This window comes from Neopelma chrysocephalum, unplaced genomic scaffold, assembly GCF_003984885.1.
Source record: "Neopelma chrysocephalum unplaced genomic scaffold, ASM398488v2 Primary Assembly neopelma1_97834, whole genome shotgun sequence".
Classification (NCBI taxonomy): Eukaryota; Metazoa; Chordata; class Aves; order Passeriformes; family Pipridae; genus Neopelma; species Neopelma chrysocephalum.
This window is the reverse complement of record NW_020926199.1, coordinates 3,460-26,653: the sequence shown is the minus strand read 5'-3', so window position 1 is coordinate 26,653 and position 23,194 is coordinate 3,460. Positions and strand designations below refer to the sequence as shown.

General features: G+C 41.7%; 3 protein-coding genes across 12 annotated transcripts; 1 reads left to right on the top strand and 2 right to left on the bottom strand.

Annotated features, from left to right (window-relative positions):
• Positions 1 to 6: 6 nt before the first annotated feature.
• On the bottom strand, positions 7 to 8,051 carry LOC113961984 (putative 2-hydroxyacid dehydrogenase SE_1879). Of its 8 annotated transcripts, none has more exons than XM_027672750.1 (5): positions 6,360 to 6,458; positions 5,155 to 5,447; positions 4,422 to 4,663; positions 1,922 to 2,306; positions 7 to 690 (listed from the first exon to the last, which is right to left on the bottom strand). In XM_027672750.1, the coding sequence occupies exons 3-5, from the start codon at positions 4,614 to 4,616 to the stop codon at positions 515 to 517; spliced, it is 756 nt and encodes a 251-aa protein (XP_027528551.1). In that variant the 5' UTR covers positions 4,617 to 4,663; positions 5,155 to 5,447; positions 6,360 to 6,458; the 3' UTR covers positions 7 to 514. The 8 variants fall into 8 exon arrangements, with proteins under 8 accessions (XP_027528551.1, XP_027528550.1, XP_027528552.1 ...); XM_027672749.1 differs by having other exon boundaries at positions 5,179 to 5,447; XM_027672751.1 differs by having other exon boundaries at positions 5,207 to 5,447.
• On the top strand, positions 6,364 to 16,338 carry LOC113961985 (thioredoxin-like protein 4A). Of its 3 annotated transcripts, none has more exons than XM_027672759.1 (4): positions 6,364 to 6,584; positions 6,787 to 6,960; positions 15,004 to 15,107; positions 15,782 to 16,338. In XM_027672759.1, exons 1-4 carry the CDS (start codon positions 6,372 to 6,374, stop codon positions 15,951 to 15,953), a joined length of 663 nt encoding a protein of 220 aa, XP_027528560.1. In that variant the 5' UTR covers positions 6,364 to 6,371; the 3' UTR covers positions 15,954 to 16,338. The 3 variants fall into 3 exon arrangements, with proteins under 3 accessions (XP_027528560.1, XP_027528558.1, XP_027528561.1); XM_027672757.1 differs by having other exon boundaries at positions 6,364 to 6,596; XM_027672760.1 differs by lacking the exon at positions 6,364 to 6,584 and adding an exon at positions 8,269 to 8,346 and having other exon boundaries at positions 6,846 to 6,960.
• A 572-nt stretch (positions 16,339 to 16,910) lies between these two features.
• Positions 16,911 to 21,668, bottom strand: LOC113961986 (heat shock factor-binding protein 1-like protein 1). The gene is made up of 4 exons (XM_027672761.1): positions 21,552 to 21,668; positions 21,306 to 21,372; positions 20,299 to 20,396; positions 16,911 to 17,189 (listed from the first exon to the last, which is right to left on the bottom strand). The coding sequence occupies exons 1-4, from the start codon at positions 21,600 to 21,602 to the stop codon at positions 17,181 to 17,183; spliced, it is 225 nt and encodes a 74-aa protein (XP_027528562.1). The 5' UTR covers positions 21,603 to 21,668; the 3' UTR covers positions 16,911 to 17,180.
• Positions 21,669 to 23,194: the final 1,526 nt, after the last annotated feature.

The following is a 23,194-nucleotide window of genomic DNA, read 5'->3' as shown; positions in this document are numbered from 1 at the left end:
CTTCTCTTCTGTGTCCATGCCAATCCCTGTGGAGTCTTTCCTTGCCTGACATGTGAGTTAGGACTTGTGGTTGAAAAGAAATGAAGAGGAAGTGAAATGTGAAAGAAAGGAAACTACAAATCTATGAGAAAATAAGACCTTTGTCATTTGTGCTGGTGTGATGAGTGATCAGGCTAGGCTGAGGAGACTGTCTGGTTGGGTGGAACAGGAATGCTGCCAGAAGCCTGAAGAAGAGTGTGAAAGGACAGGGGACACCACAAGGGCACGAGGCCTGGTTTGCTTGGACAACATCTTCAGAAAGGGTACACAGCCCTTGTTCCAAACTGCTAGTTCCAAACTTGGGCAGAGTGAGTGCAGGAGGCATGGAGGGAACCAAAGTGAGGAAGTGGCAGCACGCTGGTGCTTCTCATGCCGCTTACAGCTGTCACAAGTGCATAGGAAGACCAGGGACACAAGTAGAGCTGTGGCTTCCGTCATTGCCCCCTGAATAATTACACGCAGAAACCACATGTTTTTACCTCCGGTTTCTGTTATGGTACAGGATCCTCATGTTGAAGGCTCTGGCTCTCTGAGCCAGTTTGTACCCAATGCTGCCCATCCCGATGATCCCAAGCGTCGCTCTGGTTACTTCCACTCCCAGCCAGTCAACAGCAAAATGCTTCGTGTCTGGAGAAACCGCAATCTGGCAGCCTGAATGTAAGTACATGCTGAATGGGTACAAATCAGCAATAAAAGTAGGTCTGGGGGACAGAAAAAGTTTGTCACCATCACAGCAGTGAGGCTCTGGAGCACCCCTACAAAATATCCTGGCTAATTTTGACCAGTTCATAGAAGGGCCTGGATGGTGCCAATCCCTGCAGCCAGGGCTGGAGTCAGTAACACAGCAGGGTCCTGACTGGGTATTGTGCTAGGAGGAATGGCTCCTCAGGGAAGTACCTCTTCCATGGCCGGTGCATTTTCTTGGAAGTTCAAAAATAGCTTCTTTAACACTTACCACCCTGCAAGCATTGATTTCACTTTTTTTTATTTGGGGTAAATCTCAGCATTTCTCTCCTGGATCACAACCCAAAGCAGACTCACTGCTTGAGTGAGGGTGAAGGTTGCACATTCCAGCTCAGCCAAGGATCTCTGTGAGCTTTTGTACACAGAACTTGAAGTTCAACAAGATACAATAGTGAGAAAACATCACCGGGAAAGATGCTATTTCATGCTCAAGGGTGGAGCAGCAGTGACAATAAGACTGAGTCCCTGAAGACAGAGGCAGCTTCTTGTGATAGTCTCTACTGACACCTTCCTTTCTCAAAAAGGCATTGTGTAGCAAGGACATGTGGAGAAAAAACCCTTGTGGGGAAAGGAGACTAATGGTGGTGGTACAGCGTGAAATAACTTTGTCAAAAGGATTATCACCTATTTCAATCATAATGCTGATGCTCTTCAGCAAATACAACCCACTGGTTTAGATAAACTCATCACAGAAGCAGGAAAAAAAAGGAGTTACACTAATTACCAGTCTAGAGATGGGGATATGGCCATTTATGTTTTGTACCTTACTATAGCTCCTAACACTTCTTTCAAGGGGAAATGGAAAGTGGTGACACTCCATTTGGAGTATCATTTTTTACAGCTATAAACAACCCACCCAGTGAACAGCCAGAGGAGAATTAATCCCCAGGCATTATTCCAAACAGGATATCACAAGTGACTTCAAAGTGCATAATTTAGACAAAGGCCTTACTCTAGTCACAGTTGCCTTAAAAAGAAGATGGACACACGAAAAGCAGATGCCTCTGAAAACTGAGGCCTCCAAAAATTTATCCCTGTAAAAGCATCCCAAATATTAATTTAGACAGATCATCTGAATCATAGCAAAAGTGAGATATGCCAAAGAAGTAGCTAGATCCAGGAAAATTTAAAACATTACCTTCTACTAGTCTTCTGGCAGAGGCTAGCATCAAGGCCATTCCTATGTCTGCTGTTGGGTCCGCCACGGCGTGGGGGGTGTTGGTCACTTTTACTCCAAAGCTAGAGATCATTTTCAAGTCTAAGTGATCGACTCCAACTCCAGAATTTCCAATTACCTTTAAATTAGGCAGGCTTTCTAGAAGCTCCCGGTCAATAGTTGGCCTGCACTCAAACACGAAAACAGATTGGATTTTTTTGCTCATTTCTTCTTTGTTTTCAAGAAATTCCTTCATGGTGATAAGGTGAAAGTGTTTCTTCAAAAGTGCTGCAAGGTTTTCTAGCACACCTTGAGTTCCTCCTATATCCAGAATCAGAACGCCTGGCAACTCTTCTTTTGCCATGACCTGCAACAGTGGAATAGAAGAGATACTCCTTTGTTCAGGAAAACACCCTTAAAGGTGCAATGAGATAGTGATCATTTAAATTCACATCTGTAAAACAGGAACTGATGGAACTCAATACTGCTTTTAATCCACAGTCACTTGGTACTAATGTGGTGCATTAGACAATTTCCCAGTACTTTTCCCAAATGCTGATTTAGACTACAACATCAAGGAATACCCGCACTCTTATATCAAAATCCAGTTCTACAAAATGTTATTTGCAAATAGTTTCATTTTAGTTCTGAATCAATACTGATTTCATACAAATCTGGTAGCTTTTCAACCTTACTTACCAATGCATTTCTATAAACAGCGGTATGAAACAGAGGCTGCTCACAGTTTCTTGCCTATTGGCTAATGGTTGATGAAGCTGCAGGTAGTGTAGGGTGGCACTGAGCCCCAGATGGGTCTGACAAACATCTGTCAAGAATGGTATGGCTCTAACAAACCTGCATGATGAAGGGCCATCCTTAGACAGCTGCTAGACTGCTTCCCTTCAGTGTTTTAAACATCCAGACCTGTACCTGAACTTGTGCAAAACTTAGCACACCCATGCCTATATGCTGAACCAGTGGGGAAGAGCACTAGAGGTGATAATGTACTTCCCACCAACAACACAGTCCTTCATACTAGAACTTTCTCCTGCCCAGACATTTCTGAGCCTAGTCCTCTCTACCACACTCCTGCAAATGTACTGAATTCTGCAATGATACCAGCTCCACAGATAACCAAATGTCTAATTAGAGGCAGCCCTTATTGATAAAAATGGTAGTTGAAGATTTGCTGCATATCTTAACAATAGTTGTGCCTAATTTCCTACAATTCTGCTTGCTGTGCTCCACTGACGTTCAGTCTCTATCTCATACTATGTCCTATGCTTGGGTGCAGAAAGCCTGATGTTGTGCTAACTGAATCAGAACAATTTTCCCCAGCAGTATGCTGATTTATTCTGGGCACACAGTACTGGGCAGAGATGTCCTGCTGCTTCAGTCCTTTCACAAAAACCTTCTGCAAGTAACCAGAATTCAAACCTGTGACAAAAAGGTGTCAGTGTAGATTGGAAGTTTTTGTCAACCATATTTACCCTTGTCCTGAGCAAACTCAGAATTATCCCAACCACAACTATTAAATGCTTACAATCTCAACACCAATAATGCTGCTTTATCCTGGCCTTGACCTGCATTTCTTCCTCAGTTCCAGTTTGCTGCTGTTCAGAACCAGGTAGTATTATCAGAGACATTGTTTATGGTGAATTGCAGACCTGTCCTGACATGGAGATGCCTTCAAGCCCATGTACAGCAGCAAACAAGTCAACGAGATGAATTGTGCAACCAAATTGCAAAGGAAAACCATGTTCTGAAATATATCTCATCTATTTTATGGAAACTTAGGTTGTTAGCCCCATATGGTTGTGAAAATTCAAATTTTCACAGATGTAGTCTATATTTCTGAGAGTATCACACAACATGACCTTAGAAGGATAAACTAGATTCACCCTCCAGAATGAATGACATAGAATAAAAGACAAGAGTTGATGTCATATTGTGACAGCATTGTCCGGCTTTTTGATCAAAACCTGATGCACCTGCAGTAATTTACTCAGACCAGACGGCAATTAACCTCTATGCTGTTAACAGCGGTGGAAAACTGGGCATCAGATACCATCAACTGACTGGCAGATGCCAGTAAGACAGTGCTGTTTTACACCATTTGCTTTCATCACCACTTCCTCCTCCATGAAGGGTAGAGTCAGAACTGCATTCATTTTAGAAGCACTTCCTACACTGCACAAGCAGAAAGGCGATCCAGGAGTAAGCCACTAGCTTTAAACAAATAGCCAGTGCACTAGAAACAGGCTGGCTGCATGTAATCTTTTCATTACTGTGGGTATGCTCAGTTCACCACCATTTCAGCTGTGTTTGATGTGCATGTGAACCATTAATAGGCTGCAGCACTGATTCAAGAACTGATGTTCTGCTAATACTGGGTACAATCTTAAAAAATTATACTGATAGCAGTAAACTAAAAACACTTAAAGGAACCTTGCAGAAGAAAGGGGGCTCTCCAGATACCAACCTTGGTCTCAGCACTTATTGTTCGTCTTCCAGCACTACATGGGCATGTTCTGTACCTCTGTTTGTAAATCACACTTCTGTAACAGCGATGTCCATGAGAAGCAACAAGTTGATGAAAAAATTTATGAGCCAAATTTGACTGGCCAGACATCAATGGAATCGGTTTCAACAGATTGAATGCCTTGCTCATGAACATAATTATTCAGTTATCAGATGTCTTGTCCAGTGTGCTAAATATAACACCTGTCAAGGATATGACAATTTTGGTTTTGCACTAGTATCATGTGCAGTACCACTAACACCCTTTTTTTTTTTTTAAGCTGTCTCTCCTCATATTTTGTATTTACGTAAGACTATATGCTTCTATGTTTGTAAGGAATCCTAATCATTTGTAACACTGTGATATAATGCAAATGAACTAAGTTCTGGTCCTGGCATTGCAGAGAAAATTTTGAAAATATTACTTAGCTTGAGACAACTGGGCAAACAAACAGTACTGCATTAAAGTATTCATTTCAGTGCTAACTGAAGCTGGCCTTCATCTGTGGAGCTTGAGTCACTCCTTACTTGAAGATTTCTTGGCTGGCACTGCTGTATGACTTTGGACTTCACCAAATCACAGCAAAACAAACCTACATGATTTTTCCTAGCTCTGTTTTCAATTAAAGTTAACAGCATGCGTTATCCAGGATAAATTCCTCCCACTAACTTCTCTAAAGAAGGTGACTAATTACCTGAACAACAACCAAAGCACTAACCAGGGATGGTTTCTTTCTTACGACGTGCCTTTCACAGCTCGATCCTGCGGTAGCTGGAAGAGCGGAGAGCTCACAGCTCCTGCTCCCGGCGGGCACACTCAGCCTCGCTCGCTTAACCCTGCCCTGCCCGGCCCGACCACCGCCGATCCGGGAGCTGGCGGCTTCCAAGGAAGTTCCGGCACGAGGAGACCGCCCGCCGGTGCCTCTGCTTGTCTGCAATCAGACCAGGCTGCCTTTCGTCTCCTCTCCCGCCCCCGGCGCTGGACTTCCTAGAAATGCGATAAAGCCAAAGGAGGACTTTGATAGTTTTTTGAGAGCTCTGGAATTCTGGGGCAAAGTTATTTGGTACAGATTCACATTGGTCCCCATAGCCCAAGCTCAAGCTCGTACTGGTTTTTTTATAGTGGAAACTGTGGTTTTCACCCTGTTTGCTGCAAGCTAAGCTTTTAAAGAAGTGTGCAGTGTAGAATAAGATCTAATGCCTCTCAGGAAGCAAACAGAGTGGCCTGGGATGCCCTATCCCAATGGCCAGCTCGATTCTGAAAGCTAATGCTGAAACGTGCTGGTTTCACAGCTGATCACTTCCACTGGAACACTTATCCAGTGTGCTCATGTACTGGCATTTTGATTGCAAGACAGATGGGAGAGCAAAAAAGGTACGCAAGGGTGAATCTGCCAGGGGCTGGGCAGTCCAACTGCCGCGGCTGGGGGCGGTTCTGTGTGTAGTGTGTGTACATCAGAGGTGAGTGCATGAAAATTTTCATTCCAGTGAGTTAACACACTGAGAGAAGTCTTCCATAACCAGGAGATGCATGCAGCTGCTCTCTCTGTTGCAGTATAACAGAATCATAGAATGGTTTCGGTTGGAAGGAAGGGACCTTAAAGATCATCTAATCCCAAAGCCCCGGCTTTGGACACCTGCCACTAGACCAGATTGCTCAGAGTCCCATCTAACTTGACCTTGAACACTTCCAGGGCTGGGGCATCCACAGCTTCTCTGGGCATATCTCCTTGATCAAATCCCATGGAGACACAGGGAGTTTATTAACATCGTACAGTGGCCAGCAGCAGAGACACGGAGGTTTGGGCTTTGATGATCCCCATTCCATCCTCCCTGTGCCACCCAGCAGCACTGTTCGGGCCGGCCGCACCGATCCCCATGGCACGGCTCCACATCGCACCTGCGAGGGGCGATGCCCGAGGCCCTGGCCAGCAGACAGGCAGCACCACCCGGTTGGATACCGGGCTCCTCGGGCAGCTGGGCCCCCTGCCACTTCGGGAAGGGGGAAGTCCCGCCCTCCGGCGGGGCGGAAGCGTGTGTGTGCCTGCGCCGTACCCATCCCTCATTTCCGCTTCCCGTCCCGACCCGTCCCGGCGCTTCCCGCTACCCGTATCTCCGAGGAAAGGACGCCCGCGGGGTGCGCTGGGGACGGGGCGCGGCGGGATGGATGGAGAGATGGATGGGGCGGGGCAGGGGGAACTCCTTGCTGCCGCAGGGCCCGGCGAGGTGGCGCCATGAGGGTGTGGGGGTGGTCGGTCCGGGGGCTGTGGGTGCGGCGGGAACCAGGACGGGCTGTCAGCAGCCGGGGCATTCCTGTCGTCCCACAGGCTCGCCATCCGCCCGCCAGGATGTCGTACATGCTGCCGCACTTGCACAACGGGTGGCAGGTGGACCAGGCCATCCTGTCGGAGGAGGACCGGGTCGTGGTCATCCGCTTCGGGCACGACTGGGACCCGACGTGCATGAAGATGGACGAGGTCCTGTACAGCATCGCCGAGAAGGTAAAGCGGAGCTTTCTGCGCCTTCTGCGTTCAGCGTTCCCCATGGCTTGCTCGAAGCCCGGGGCAGATTGTATATAACTCGGGTTCTGGAAAGGTATTCCAGCTTTAGGAGGCAGCGGGAAAGCTGTTTGTTTTGCTTTCATGAGTGTCTCCTAAAGTCACTGACTGCCCTGATGTTTGCAGTATTTAATGGGGTGACAAGAGTTCTGAAATCAAGATCGCTGCCTTTTAATAACCCATCATTGAATGAACGACAGCATTCAAGCAAGAACAGGTGCTCGATGGTAGGGCTGTGGCTCTAGGTAAGGCAGCACTCTCACTTGCAATGAAAATATATAGCAGCTTCAGGTTTCCATTTGAATAACTTGGAAAGTTACTTTTATTTTGGCTCTTAAAAATGGTGAAGTGCTAAACTGTACAGGATAGTGTTGATTAATTTGTCAGTGTTATTATTCTGATTAATCTGTCAGTGATATTTGTGGAGACAGATAGCATTCCACTGAGTTGCATGGAGTGAATTAAATTTTGGGAGCCAAACTCTAAAGCTGTTTTCACATGGAAACTGAATGCTTGCTGACAGCTGGTTGCTTACTTAAGAAAGATATTGAAGAAAAATTAGGCTGTTAAAATACACAATCAGCTATAAGTTACCTTTTCATATATTTGCTAAAGGTTTTGCATAGTGATAGATGTAGAAAATTGATAACTCTATAACTGAACCACATGAAAAAAAGGAGCAAAATAATCTGACCCATAAATGGTAACTTGGGTAGGAAAAGATGTCAGCTATCATAGAAATCATGGAATGGTTTGGGTTGGAAGGGACCTTAAAGATCTTGTTCCAACCTCCCTGCCCTGGGCAGGGACACTTTCCACTAGACCAGGTTGCTCAGGCCTCCATCCAACCTGGCCTTGAACACTTCTAGGCATGGGGCATCCACAACTTTGCTGCCTTCATATAAAATTCTAGGCATGTTGCATAGCTTGATATGGTATTCTTTTTGTAGTGTACTCCATTGTCTTCTGATGTTATTTTTAAATAAATTAACTTGTGTCTTGAAAATCCCCACAATGAAAGATCTATACCTCCAGCCATGTGTTAAGACATAATAGAATACAGAAAGGAGTTGTGACATGTTTTGCTTTAGTTGTTTTGTGTTCAGTGTGGTGGGAGTGTCTTATGCTCAGATACTGTTAGTATGGACTTGTGGCAGGATGCTTGGCAATTTGGCAGACATGCTGGCAGTTAGGGGTGACTGGGGGAAGAAAGAACAATGTAACTTCTTATTTAAAAATCTCCCTCTGCAGAAATGGCAAATTAAAGGGGGAGATCCTTCCTCATCCTCTTGCTTACAAGCCATGTTTGGATCTCTGCTGTTTTAAAGAGTGAGTAAAAGTTCCAATTGTACAGGTGTTTATGCTGGAGAATAATTCAGAATGTTAACGTGCTGTAATTGCAGTAGACGTTCAAAGACAATGTAGTCATATTTTACATTTGTTACCATGGTGTATTATTCTTTTAGAGTGCAGCATATTTTTGGGTAGCAGTAATATTTATCTGTACTTCATGATAGGAAAACGGGAATCCTTTTGGGGAGGAGGAAACTAGAATGCTGTATGAAAATACAAAGTAGGTTAATATTCACTGAAATGTACTACACTTGCAGTTGACTGTTTTTCCCCCCAGTGTTACCTGAAAAAGAAGCAAGGTTTCACTGAATGTCAAAACAAACAATAATTGTAAGATGTTAGATTTTTTGCCTCTTCAGGATTTCAAGCAAACATGTATGAATTGAGTTCCACAAGTTTCCTCTTGAACACCTTTTTTCAAAATATACTTTTTTTTTTCTTTAAAGGAAACTCACAGTTATAAAAACCCATCCCCTGAAATACAGGGCTTTGTTTGCTAAATTAATACCCCTTGTTTAAATGATAAACCATGATTTATCTATGACTGAATACTGTAAATCAGATAACTGTTTTATTGGGTCAGTGTGGGTTTAGGGAGGATTGTTCAAATGTTGAGCATTTATTTAACCATAATCAGAAGTGTGAGAAGCTGTGGCTTTTCCTCAGACATTAATTGTGCCTCTGCATTTCTGCTAAGGTTACATGGAAAGTGAGAGAGGAAAACAATGTGGGGCAGGGAAAGAGGGAGCTATAAAAAAAGCGTATTGGTATTGTAGTTACCGGTGATTTTGTAATTAAAGTTGAGCAAGGCTAATCCATTTACTGATGTCTGTAGTTTTCAAAATTATTAGCTGTAAGTATTGCTTTTGGCAGTATAAAGCCTTTCTCTTTTCCCCTAGCAATTTATCACCTAAACTTACAGCATAATTAGCAAGAAAAAAAATTCAATACAGACTTTTAAGTTTGTACCTACTCTGTTGAGTTCAGTAATGCTAGTCTGCTAGTTGCCTTCAACTTGAATGATATGTTGCAAAAGCTAGTCTCAGTTCCTGTATTTTTTCCCTGTGAGTCCCTTGTCCATAAAATATGTAAACAGAAAAAAACATTGTCTGGAAACTGGTTAGGAAGATGAAAAGATGGAATCTTGTGTCAGTTTTTCTGAGATATTTGCTGTATGCAGTTTGGGACGTAAGGTTTGCTTCGCAAGGGCAGCTTAAATCTTAACCAAAAAAAGAAGAAGAGTATTACTTACCTCTGACAGAAATTTCAGAAAACTTAATGATTTTTGCTGTTCATCCCAGTCATTAATCATTTCCATGTCAATCTCATGTTGTAGGAATGCATAAATTTTTTTTTTAGAATGATATAATTATTGAAGAAAGTCAGGAGGGAGAACTTCAGAGGACAGATGATACTGGCATATGATTTTTCCTACATCTGTGTTTCCTGTGTACGAGCAAAGTGTGTGGTCTTCAGCAAGATAGGATACAGAACCTGTACCTGATGTTAAAGGTCCTATAGATTCCTCTGCTGTATAGTCTTGAGCCATTCAGTTTAAATATTTAATAGTAGTCCCCAAGCAGATACAGTTCTGTGAAGTATTAAAATAGCCTGTAACTGCGGCTAGGCAATAATGTACTTTTGTTTTTTCTATATGTGTGTTGAGTAATGTCCCCAAGTTCCTCAAAATGATCATTTTGCTTCTTGAGGATCAGCACGGCCAAGTCAGGTATGGCAATGCACTTTCTGAGCCCTTTCTAATAACCAATGGTGTGAAACAAGGTTGCGTTCTTGCACCAACTCTATTCACAGTCTTCTTCAGCATGATGCTCCAAAGGGCCACAGCAGACCTCGATGAAGAAAACAGTATCTACATTCGATATTGTACCGATGGAAGCCTACTCAACCTAAGGCGACTGAAGACTTTAAATCATCTTGTCCGTGAGCTGCTTTTTGCTGATGATGCTGCTCTCGTTGCCCACACAGAAGCAGCTCTGCAGCGTTTAACATCCTGCTTTGCAGAGGCTGCTGAGCTTTTTGGACTGGAAGTCAGCTTGAAGAAGACAGAAGTTTTCTCCCAACCTGCACCTCAGGAAGTTTTCCATCATCCCCATATCATCATTGGCAAATCAGAGCTCAAGTCAGTCCAGCAGTTTAATTATCTGGGAAGCATCATCTCCTCGGATGGTAAGATTGACAGAGAGATAGACAACAGGTTAGCTGTCTACTCTTTTATATGGGTCTGAATTGTGGATAATTTACTGCCACAACCTGTGACTCTTGTAATGCTTCCATCAACGCTGCCTCCTTACAATCCTAAACATTCACTGGACTGATTACGTGACTAACGTGTCTGTTCTTGGACAGGCAGTGGTTATGAGTATTGAGGCCATGTTGCTGAGAACACAGCTGCGTTGGGCAGGACACGTCTCCAGGATGGAGGACCACTGCCTCCCTAAGATTGTGCTCTATGGTGAACTTGCCACTGGCTGCCACAAGAGAGGAGCCCCGAAGAGGAGATAGAAGGACTCCTTGAAACAATATCTCAGCTTTGGCCATATTGATCATCATCATTGGTCTACTCTGGCCTCCAATCAGGAGACATGGAGACACACTATTCATAACACTGCTGCTTCTTTTGAGAACACACGCAGAATCATTCTTGAAGAGAAAAGTCAATGCAGAAAGAACCGTGTCTTGCCAATACTGCCTAAGGAGACTTTCCACTGTGCCTTTTGCAACTGGACTTGTCTGTCTTGCATTGGCCTTTTTAGCCATCAGCGCATTTGCAGCAAGCATGGGTAGAGTCCTTCTTAAATCTTCGTTTGCAAAGCCTAGCCATGATGATGAGTAATGTAGACTGATCTATGAAGCTACTTTAACTAGGGGGAGAAAAAACCCCAACCAGCAAAACTGAACCCCAACCCTTGAAAGCAAGTAATAAAATTTTAAATCTATATTGCTGTTTGACTTAGTTTCCCACTCTGACTTAGTTTACCACTCTTAGTTTCCTACTCTGTCCTGTCCCCATGAACAGCAGCTACAATGGCCTGGAAAGACAAAGTTTTGAATTGAAAAAACAGATAAAGGAGGTCAGAGTGTCAGACATAGTTAGTACCTGTCTCTTTTTCACTGCTGAAAATGCTTTTATCTTCAGGTGTCGGTGGTGGTGTCCAAAAGGAGGTCTCTCGCTAGAGTTCTGGTTTTGTTTGTTTCAGAAAGTAGCAGACTTAACTGTAAAAAATTTACTATATTTAGTGTATGTTATGAGGTTAAGTACTTTCAGAATAAAATTGTGTTATTACATGTTCAACTTCTAAAATACCACAAGGTTTTTTGCATATTGTCTGTACAGTAAAATTTTGGTTTACATTAACAACCTCAGTGTAGTCTTCATTGTTACAACTGCAACTGCTTTTATTTATTGTGGTTTGCTTGCTCAGAGTTGTATTTAATTCTTGTTCTGAGGTCTCCATACCGTATCTTCAGTCACAACATAAGTCAGAAAGAAAACTTGTTAGCAACCACTGCCTTGACAGGACAGCAAAGCTTGTTCTGTATAGGAATGTAGTTTTTGAACTGACAACTCTGAGCAATGGATTCAAGTCCCAACAGGGAGCGGTTAACCTTATTTGTCTCCACATGCTTAGTAGCTCAAGTATGGATCAACTCCTGCATCCATACCAGCCTGAATCCATAAATACTTCAATATCTTTTGCTTAAATTGAAGCCTAAGCTAAAGCTTTGTGAATTAGAGCTGGCTGTGTGTGAAGCCAGCTCAGATGCTGATGTGTACTGCTCCTGTCTTGTCTCCAATATTGTGTCTGAGACAGTAAGTGCTGCTTCAGGCTGTAAAACTTGTCAAAACTGTGCAGAGAGAGGCATTTGAGTAATTCTGCAGGGCTTGTCTCGTGTTGAAATAAATGCCTCCTGGTGACAAGCTTGCCTAGCCTGGCATGGCCTCCAAATGGTAGATGTGGCCACTGCAGCGCTTCTGCATCACCCTCTCCATATTTAGCCTCTTGCCCATGTTTTTATCTAGTTCCTTCTTAGGCCTGAATCCCAACCTCCTGCTGCTACATGCACTGGAGTGCAAGGCCCGTGTCACGGGCAACCTTGGCAGCTAGTGTCCAAACTCAACAAAACACACCCTTATTCAATGGGCTTGCAAGTTAAGTCATTTTGGTAATCTTGTCAGATTTGTAATTAAGAAAGCGAGAGGTAAAGAATGGAGCCACTTCTAAAGTTGAGAGTCCAGCTTTAAGGTCTGCTTTAGACTTCATACAAGCTTTTCAGCAGGCGACTGTCATCAGTTTCACTTCTATAAAAGTAGGTAGGAGAGAAGGAAGATTCAGTTAATGTCTTGGATATTTGGATTATGGTGATAACTTGGACATAGCCTGTGCAAATGTGATTTGAGTGATCCAGTCCTTTTCAGTAAGATTTATATAATAACTTATTTAAGACTTGGATAGTCTGTTTCTCTTTTATGAAATCTTAAACTGTTGATGTTCACTGCTATAGACAAGCATTTCTGATTCTCCAACAGCTCAACTAAATTAAATGTGTATAATATAAAACTAACTTTAAAGGTTCTTTGTTGTAGTACTATCTGGCGTACACAGTTCTTCGAAGTAAAATTTTGGTTTAACAGTGCTTTTGTAATGGTAGTCTGGTGCAACATGTAAATCTCCTTGGACTAATCTTTCAGTGAACAAAACAGGTCTTAAGAATGTTTTGCTAATGCTAGATTTACCTAAAAAATATTTTCTAATCTCCAAATTAAATAATTTTTCAAAGATTGTTTGCTTTGTCAAAATTGCTGAATATGTTGTAGAAATTTCCCCGTGTGGCAAAGATGTGCTGCTGATGCTAAAAATCCAGAAGTGTGGAAGAAGAAATGATAGGATAAAATGAAAACAGCTCTTCAGGTGTTTTATTTTTTAAAAAAGTACCAAAAAACCCACAACTGCCTTTTGCCCGTTGAAGCAAACCAGGGAGTAACTTCAGTCATGTCTCTGAACATCCCATTAAGCTTCTTAGAAACCTTAAATATAAAATTGAAACGGGCTTGAAGGATCCCTTCAGAGGGTTTGATATTATGACTGACTTGAGTTAATAAGGCGTTACCCCTTGCCTAATTTAGAATGTGGCTTAAATGGACGTTTTCATTAGATTACTGACTGAACCTAGGACTACAACTGGCTCCATAAAAGCACAGTAAAAACTATTTAAATGCTGTTTCACTTCAGAAGAGATTTTACTTTCTTTGCTGGCAATACTTATATCTTTGAAGTGTGATTATTGTTTATAATTTTGAAACCGTCTTGAAGCGGAAGTCCATAAAAATTTATTTACTATGTGCTTCTGTGTTTTTTTGCAAACAAACATCCCCATACTTCCGCAGGTAAAGTGCCTGCTAAGATGTCTAAGTACAGGGTACACAACGTGTCATATTTTTCTCATACAATCTAATCCTGTTTTGTGAACTAAAACACTGTTATATCAAGCAGATATTATACTCATCACTGCATTTCTAGACTTTGGATAGGAAAATGAACTAGTGGGAAGTACTGTCACAAACAGTAAGTTTGTCATAGATCTTAGACCATGTGTGTTTAACCCTAGCTTGGTAATTCTGTGTAGTCAAATGGGAAGGACCAAAATTGTGTTAGCATGTAATTAAGGATGGGGAGGCACACTTGTGCAGTCATGGTATAATGCATGAACATTTGATAATATACCTTACAGTTAAAGGTTTGTGTAATTTAGGTGACTGCTGACTTATAACTTAATGCGTATGAGTGTATTAATTTCTACTGTACACATATGAGCTAAGCTTAGAAACCAAAACTTCCCCTAATTCCACTTAAGGTTAAATATGCTACACCTAGGAAACAAAAATGTGATGTGGTTTTCTTGCAGGAATGAAGGCATTAACTATGGCATTAAAGGGGAGAGATTCTTGTGCATTTAACTGAGTAACTCTGCAAAATGAAAGCTGGTTTTGCCAGAATTGCCCAGAAAATAGTTTCTCATCAAGGTCTTTTTTTCATTAGCAATTACACTTTTAAGCTCCTGTTTTAGCTTTGCACCTCTCAAAAAAAGCTACCAGTTTTTTTATTACATGATCAGTTTTATTTTAATTTAATGAGTCTTGTTATATTTTATGAGTCTTGATGTTATAGAGGGGGAAAAATGCTTGAAGGCAGGCAGCAGGGCTTTGTACATCATTAATTTTCTGAAGTCTATAAGCAGCTGATGACAGAGGCAAAATGTGTCAGCTTGGCTTGCACAAAGCAGTTATTCCACGTGTTTACAGCTGTGCATGTCACTGTGAGGTCTCAGCTCTATATAAAGGGCATTTGTTTCTCTGGATGTTGATTTAGCATAGTATCTTTCCACTTGATACTGGATGTGAAATGAGCATCTTGTCTATATTTAAAAATATTTCCCATGTTAATTGGTTGTAGTGGTTAAAAATAAAAGCAAGGCTATTTATTGTCATTTTATGACTTAATAATTTAGAAAATTGTTACAATAACGAAAGCTTATGTGTTTAAATCGGTACTACAAATAATGAAAGGTTTGGTAATATATATTGCTTTTGTATTTCCTTTTTCTTCTGTTTAGGTTAAAAACTTTGCTGTTATTTATCTTGTGGATATCACTGAAGTACCAGACTTCAACAAGATGTACGAGTTGTATGATCCTTGTACTGTCATGTTTTTCTTCAGGTACGTGATGGTTCTAGAATGTAACTCATTTTTGTTTGTCAAATTCAGTGTCTCAGTAAATAATTTCTAAATGTACATTAGCATACTGATGCTTATATTTTCATTGCTTTACAAAAGAGTCAACTGATTAAATAGGACAATGGCTTGCTTTTCAATTAGCCTAGTAACAGTGTTTGATAAGAGTACAAATTAGTGATAAGTGATTAGTGAAAGCTGGTTTTTAGTTTTAAATCTCAGAACACGTACAGAATGTTGTAGTAGTACGGCAGTCAAGCTTGTCAAATTTGCTTTAAAGATAAATCCAAAGTAATAAGGTTTTTTTTGAGCTAAGGCATCTATGGTGATGAGATAAAATGTCCTACTGACAAGTGTATAAGTCTCTCTGGAGATAGACAGTAGTGGGAAGGAAATATACAAACAATGAGGAATATGCTGAAGGATAATTGCACTGAGTAGCCATTTTTGCCGGCATGATTGCTGTCCTTATTCATACTTTAGAAATTGGCAGTAAAATGTGAGCTTGACTGACAGGAGTGGATGCTCTCTCTTGGATCCTTATTTTGAAAGCCTGTTTATGTTATAAAGGCTTCTTTTGAATCCTACAAAGCATTTTAGTTTATTTCTGAAATATAATGCCATATTAACTTTGAGGTTTTTTTTCTTTCTCTTTAAAGGAACAAACACATCATGATTGATTTGGGTACAGGTAATAACAACAAGATAAACTGGGCAATGGAAGATAAGCAAGAGATGATTGACATTATAGAAACTGTTTATAGAGGAGCCCGCAAAGGTCGAGGTTTGGTGGTATCGCCAAAAGATTATTCCACTAAATACAGATACTGACGTTTCTTTGGGCTGCCTTTTCTCTCAACTCTACATCCACTTAAATTTATTATTGCGTGTGTACATATATGTATATTAAAAGAAAAAACCCTACAAATCCTTGAACTTTGAGCATAATTTGAATTATTTAAAAGGTTTAAATTCTGTTTGAAAAGTAGAAGACTCAAAGACTGTAACTGTCTTGACTGCAGTAATATTGTAGCTGAATTTTGGGGTTTTATTTTTTAAAGACTTTCCTCTTTGTTGTCCTTTTGGTATTATGTATTTTTGTACACAGAAAGCCTGTTTGGAGAAAAACATTTTGACTGTTTTTGTCTGTTTTTGTTACAAAAATATCTGGGAAAACAATAGCTTTCTTAAAAGAATAAAGTGAGAGTTCCACATATTCACTTTAATTTTTTTCAGCTAATTAAATTTGTGAATGAACACAGATGTAATTCAATGCAAATCCATAATGCTGGAAGATGAAGGCTTATGACTTTTCTCAGGATTTACTTGTGTAGAATATTAGCGTTATGTTTCCACTAAAAATGGGAATAAAACTCTAAGGTGCAGTGATTAATATTTAGCAAAGATCAGATAATTAATACTTGACAAAACTCAGAGAAAACATCTTCCATGACTTTGCACACAACCACCCCCTGTCAGCTTAACTGACTTGTGGTGACGGACTCCTTTTACATGGTGGTTGTGCACACAGGAGGCAGTTTAAAGTACTCAGTAGATTCTGCAGAGCCAAAGCATAATGGCAGTTCTGGAGCTGGCTGCACAGCCACCAGTTGAAGAAGTCATGAGCCATGCTTTCTGTCACTCGATCTCCAGTTTGTCTAATGGTATACTACAATGCATATATACTTGGGAGACTTGGACTGGATTCCACTGTGGCATGACTCTTGAAATTTCTATTTGCATTTCTGCCAACTTCTGGAGTTGGCGTTCTGTGGGAGTTTGTTTTGTAAAATGATACATGCATATTTACAGGATTAATTAAAAAACAAACCAGCCTACACAGAAATGAGATACCTGTACTTTTTGGTCCAGTTTGTCACAAGACAAAGCAGAATATGCTTTTTTACCATCAGACGTATTTTAGAGGATTTAGAATGAGTCACAGAAGTAAAACACAAGGGTCCTAATTCCCGCTGGAGTTAATCTGGTTTACAGTTGTGGTGGGTTGCCTTTGGCTGGATGCCAGGTGCCCACTAAGCCACTCTATCGCTCCCCTTCTCAGCTGAACCAGGGAGAAAAAACAAGATGAAAAACAACTCATAAGTTGAGATAAGGCAGTTTAGTAAAGCAAAAGTGAAAGTTTGTGTGCACGTGAGCCAAGAGGGGAAAAAAAAAAGTATTCTCTAGTTCCTATTAGCAAGTATTCAGCCACTTTCTGGAAAGCAGGGCTTCAGCATGCGGAGCAGTTGCTCTGAAAGGCAATATTTGTAAAATAATGGATGCCCCCCCCTTCTTCTTTTCCTTAGCCTTTATAACTGAGCTGATGCCATATGGTATAGAATATCCCTTTGGTTAGTGTGGGTCAGCTCACCTACTTATGTCCCCTCCCAGGATCTTGCCCTCCATTGGGGAAGGAATGTTACAGTGCTGATGCTGTAACACCCACTGGTGTGTTACCAACACCTTTCTGGCTACCATTGCAAAGCTCAGCACTGTGAGGGCTGCTATGGGGAAATGAACTCTATCTCAGCTAGACCCAATACAACAGTGGTAATTCTGCAATCATTTATGTTGGCAGGGACCACCAAACTCGAGTCATAGTAGGTCCCACTTGGTTAGGTTGCCCAGGACAGTGTTCAGTGTAAAGTATCTTGTTTGGAGTAAATGATCTTGAAGGTCTCTTCCAACCCTGATGATTCTGTGATCTTTTAAGGATGGAGATCCTCAGCCTTTCCGGAAGGCCTATTCTGCTGTCAGTGCACCTTCCTAGTAGAAAAACGTTCCTTGTATCTAGCTGGAATTTTCTGTGTTTCAGCTTGTCTCAAATTACTCTCTGGTGTAAAACACCTCCAGGAGTCCTCTAAGTTTTCCCCATGCTTGATCAGGGGGTACTTGTTGGCAGCAGGAAACCATCGTTTTTTCTAAGGGCTGAACTAATTCCAGAATTCTCTCAAACCCTTGTATGCTTTGTACTCCACCATATCTTGATGGCTTTTTTTTGGCTTTCCCTCACAATAGATTTCTTGACCTGGTGAGCCCCCAAATTGACACAATACTGTAGGTGTGATCTCATGGCAACTGAATGAGGGGAAGGACCTCATAAGCTGGCTCAGTTTATGCTAATGCTGACCAGCAAGTGGCTGCAGCCTTTGCTGCCAGGGCACCCCGCTGACTCACAGTCACCCCCTAGACCCCACTCCTTTCCTGCAAAGCAGTGTGCCAGCCAGCCCCTCACAACTGCTGTGTCCCAGAGCCCAGCTTGGCACTTGCCTTTGAACTTCATGAGGTTCCTGATGGCTTATTTCTCCAGCCTGTCCTCCAGCACATCAGCCTTTCCCCCTAGTGTGACAGTACTTGCAAGTCTACACTGACTAAAGCATTGATTGGAATGATTTCTTGATATTAATGAAGACTCTAATAGATGCATTTATTCCTCATTAGGTATTCACCTGGCAATGCTTCAGTTTCTGCATTTATGGTAAAAGGTTCCCATTACCTTTCAAGCTAAATCTTTCCTGCAGAGTGCCAATGTTTTGGTGTACAACAACCTTAAAATTAATGCAGATGTCCTATTTTCTCTGACTCTGCCACGTCGTGTTCAGGAATTATCTGACAACTAGAATTCCTCATTACCTCAAAGTTTATAAAATAAACTCTTTCATTAAAACAGCTAACATTAAAGCACTGAAATTGGCACAATCTGCATACCTGGGTGATATTATCTGCATTGGTGTGTGGCTTTGGGTGGGCTTGTGAAAAGAGTAACAACTGAGCATCTGTACTCTGTGCAAATACTGCCATTTCTTTTAGTGCAGAATGGTTTATATTCATTTGACCTCTGAGGCACCTTTGTAGTAACATCAACTAAGGTGCATTTTGTGATGTAAAACATTTAAAGAAGCAAGAAGATGGCACATGCAAATAAAAATTTTTGTCCTAGAAGGATCTTGTTATTCTGGAACATTAAAGGTAAAAAGGCAACAAAGAAATCTTATTATTTTAATATTATTAAAATAAATGAAATACATTTTTATAGATTGAAAAAATTTGTGATTGGATAAGTTCACTATATAGGATTTAGTTCTCTATCCAAAATAGTGGGTTTGCCTTCTCTGAAACTAACCGTTCTTTTTCAGCTCCAGGAAATACAGTGCCACATTTAGATAAGTAAACCCATCATTCTACCTTTTTTCCTGGGGCAATAGTTTAAAAAAAAAAAAATTGAGATTCTGTCATGACATGATGCAAACATGTTTGTTTTCCCTTTACATTTTTTGTCAATGTGACACTGATTGTAAACTCCTGGAGTCAATGCAGTGCTGTTCTGCCTTTGTGTTTCTTGAACACATCCTCCTTTCAATGCTGCAAAGAAACAGTGAGTAAGTAGGTTATTTAATTATTCATGAATGTGATTCATCATGAAAATATGGAGATCTCTGTACAGTTAAATACAACTTTGTAGATTGTCTTTCTGTGTTTCTGAAAATTATTTCATAGCTTATCACAAAAAAGGCATCACAATGAATAGAGGCCGAAATTACTTCAGAATATTTACAGACGTTTCTGTCTTTTGCTGGGTAAGCAGTCTCAATCACAAGAATAATTGATGTGTCTCAATTTGAATCAGGAAAGTGTGCAACAACAGGAAGACAACATCACCTGCATCCACAGAACAGGGAAGCAAGGCTGTCTCATAAATACTAAGAGTGCATGTAAGAGGTGTGCTCTGAGCCATGCTGGGAAGCTGAAGCAGGTTTAAAAGCACATGTACATAAATTTATACCACTGGGAATCCTCAGTCAGCTAGGTTAGCATACCTGAGGGACAGGAATGGTGGGCGGGAGCACTTTAAGCCACACACATTTCATTACAAATGTACAACCTCAATTTACATACTTGGGATTAGTTTGCACTACCCCCCTCATACATGGCACTCAGCTGAAACAGACGCAGCAAGATGCAGTTTTTCTTTTGTAAAACTGGTAGCATTCTTCGGCTCTTGGCAAACAGAAATCCAAGATAATTTTAAATATGTTTTTAAAAAGTACACTTTTGAATTTATGTAAATGCCGGTGTGATAAATATGTAAACGTTATTTTCATGCTAATTCTTGCCCATCATTCAAAACTAAGTGGAAATATATAAAATACAGAAACACTTAATTAAGTTTCTTTACTCTCAAGTCTTCATCAGTGTTCTCTTCTATCCCAGCCTCTGTCATCAGGTCAGCAACATGCTTCTCAAGGTCATTGATGCGCTCACCCATTTCTTCCAGTAAAAAGTTAAAGATAACTTATTTGTAAATAAGAATTCCATAATTTTACAGGGTTTTTTTCTGTAAGAAAAACAAGCACCTTTTTTTCAGATGCCTCAGCATCTTACTTATCCACGTTTAATGCCCGATGAAGTATGCTCAAGATTGTATTGTTACAAGACAATCCCACTTTCTTGCAACAGACAAGCACTCAAGTTCCTAATACCAAAAGCCTTTGTGTATACCCAGGAGTGGAGTATTTTCTGTCTAAAAGACTGTTTTCTTTCTGAGGAACTATTTTAGGTGATACCATACCATCAACGTACACAATCAGAATACGAGTGCTGCTAAAACATTATTCTTCTCTTACACTAAAGCAGCTGCTTCCTGAAATGCCGAGTTTCAGAAAAAATGTAATAAATGTGCAGTTTCAGAAAGCAGAGGTAGTTTCTGTAAGTATATCAAATGAAAAAGCGCAGAGCCCCTTCAGGTCTTAATTTCTCTTACTGAGGGCTCGCCTTGCCACCCTCAGGAGGCCAACAGCTGTTTTTAAACCAACACCACGTGGCTAATTTGAGTTGCATTTTTGAAGATGGTTGTGGGTTTTTTTTAATGTACCTTCAGAATCTTTACATATAATTTGATGCTTATTTGAAACAACTGCCGCACAGAGACTACTTCGCTACTTGTAAAACCTTTTTTGGGATTTTTTTCCTTAGAAAAGGGGTAAATAAATGGGCTTGGGGGGGGCAATTCAGCTGTTTTTACATCACAGGTGTTTAGCAATGTCAATCATTACACGCTAATTTGATGTTTAGGAAAGAAGCCCAACCCGATGTTAAAAGCAAAGCTCCCCCCATACGGGACCCCAGCGGCAGGAGCCGCAGTCTTTCTAGCGGTGGAAGTACCCCGCGTTCCAAAGAGGATATTTCTCAGCGTTAACTTTTCCGTCAGAGCCTGAAAATTCTCCTGCAGCCGACACAGCAGATTTTCCGCCTGCAGGGAGGTGGGTGTGTGGAAATAAAGACAGCGAAGGGAGAAGGGGGGGCCCCGCCCGGCCGCCCGCCCCTCTCGCCCGGCCGTACGAGCAGACCCACGGCCAGGCCGCGACCCCCAGCCAGGGCAGCCCCAGCTCGGCCCCGCTCCCCGCCAGAGCCAGAGCCGGCCCCGCTCACCAGCTGCGGCAGGTCTCCGGCTCTCCGCGGGTCGGCGGCCTCCGCCGCCATCGCCTCCGCCCCCGGCTCCGAGCCGCGACCCTCGGCCCGCCTCCCCGGGCACGGCGGGACAAGACGGGGCGGGCAGCGAGCGCTCAGTCCCGCCCGACGCCGCCTCACAGGAGAGGCGGGCGGGGAAAGCCCCGCGGCGCTCCGGGGAGAGGCGGGGAATCCTTAAATAACCGTTCCTGTATTTGCCGAAGAGATTGGAATTCCGCACGGCAATAACCAAGTAAGGATGCCGAGGTTTAATCTGCAGAGGCTTTATGGTTTCATAGGTCTAGTGGGTTTTTTTTGTTTGTTTGTTTGTTTTTTTAATAAGGTTTGTTTCCTTTTCCCCGTGTAACTAGTCTTGTAATACGGAGTAAATACGGTAAAAATACCGTGGTGGTTGAAGTTCTTTGAAGTTCCTCCAATGTCGAAGGAGACAACAGCGAAGGCATCGGCAAAAATCACCTCTTACAGAATGTAGGTCATCCCTGCACTTTTGGGCTGCACAGCATAAAAATCTTCTGGTGCATTTATTGCAGAGGTGTATTGTTGTTTATGCAGATGACCTGAGTGCTGGAACTCTGTTGCCTGATGTAAATGAAGAGGTTTTCAATTTACTGTGCTTATATGCTTAGGAGCATATCACTGTTGGGCAATAGATTTCCTTAGTCGATTACTTTATAAGTATGCCAAACATGTGCCTTCATCCACAAAAATCTTCTGAGTTAGGAGTGACCTCAGTTACTGGAAAGATTATCTCCTGTAAGCCTACCACTTAGAATCTTTCTTCATAAACTTAATTGTTTTTCTTCTTGAACTTCCTCATCTCATTTGGGAGAGTGTGTTACGTTCTGGCATTAAAGCCAACCTCCGCATTGCTGTGTGCTTCCCATAATTGTGGCTTTTTCTCTCTACACCCTTCCCACTCTTATAGGTTCTCCTCTTTGCCTTGTTGTCGAAAGAAAAATCAAGCAAGTTTTGCAGAGCTTGAGTGTTCTAGCAGCATTACTGCTCTAGCGAGCTTCTAGATAAAACAATTTGAACAATATTATGCATATAGATATGCTTTGCTTTTGTACGTAGCCACTAGCTGCAACCAGATAGCTTTTTTGTTCTGTTGCATAAGTAATGAGAAACAGTTGTTGCTTCTTACCTGTTTATTCGTTGCTAATAAATCTTCTTTCCCTTAGGGCTAGGTAGTAGCTGTAGTATTTTTGCATTTCTATTTCTGATAACAGCCATAGTCTTCCTGGTTTTCCCTCCTTGCAGAACAGCTACAAAAGCTTCCCTCTTAGGCAGCAGTATATTCCCCCAGAGGCAGTCGAAGAGGCTCTATCTGCTTGTGTCCAGTTACCTTGAACAAAGCTATAGAGTCCCGCTTGCAGGGATAAAGAGCCAGCTGGAAATGCCAAGGAGCAAGCCTTATACAACCAACCAATTTGCAGGAATTCCACTAAATCCTTGTAGGGCCACATTTTAGCAATGGCCAGGTTATAGTTCAGCTGAAAACAAGCATGACTTTATAAAGGCTTTCGGTAACTAGCTTTTTGTTTTTGTGAGCCAGGTCAGTGGGGTCAGAACAAAAACAATATAGTATCCAGGTGGCACAGCAA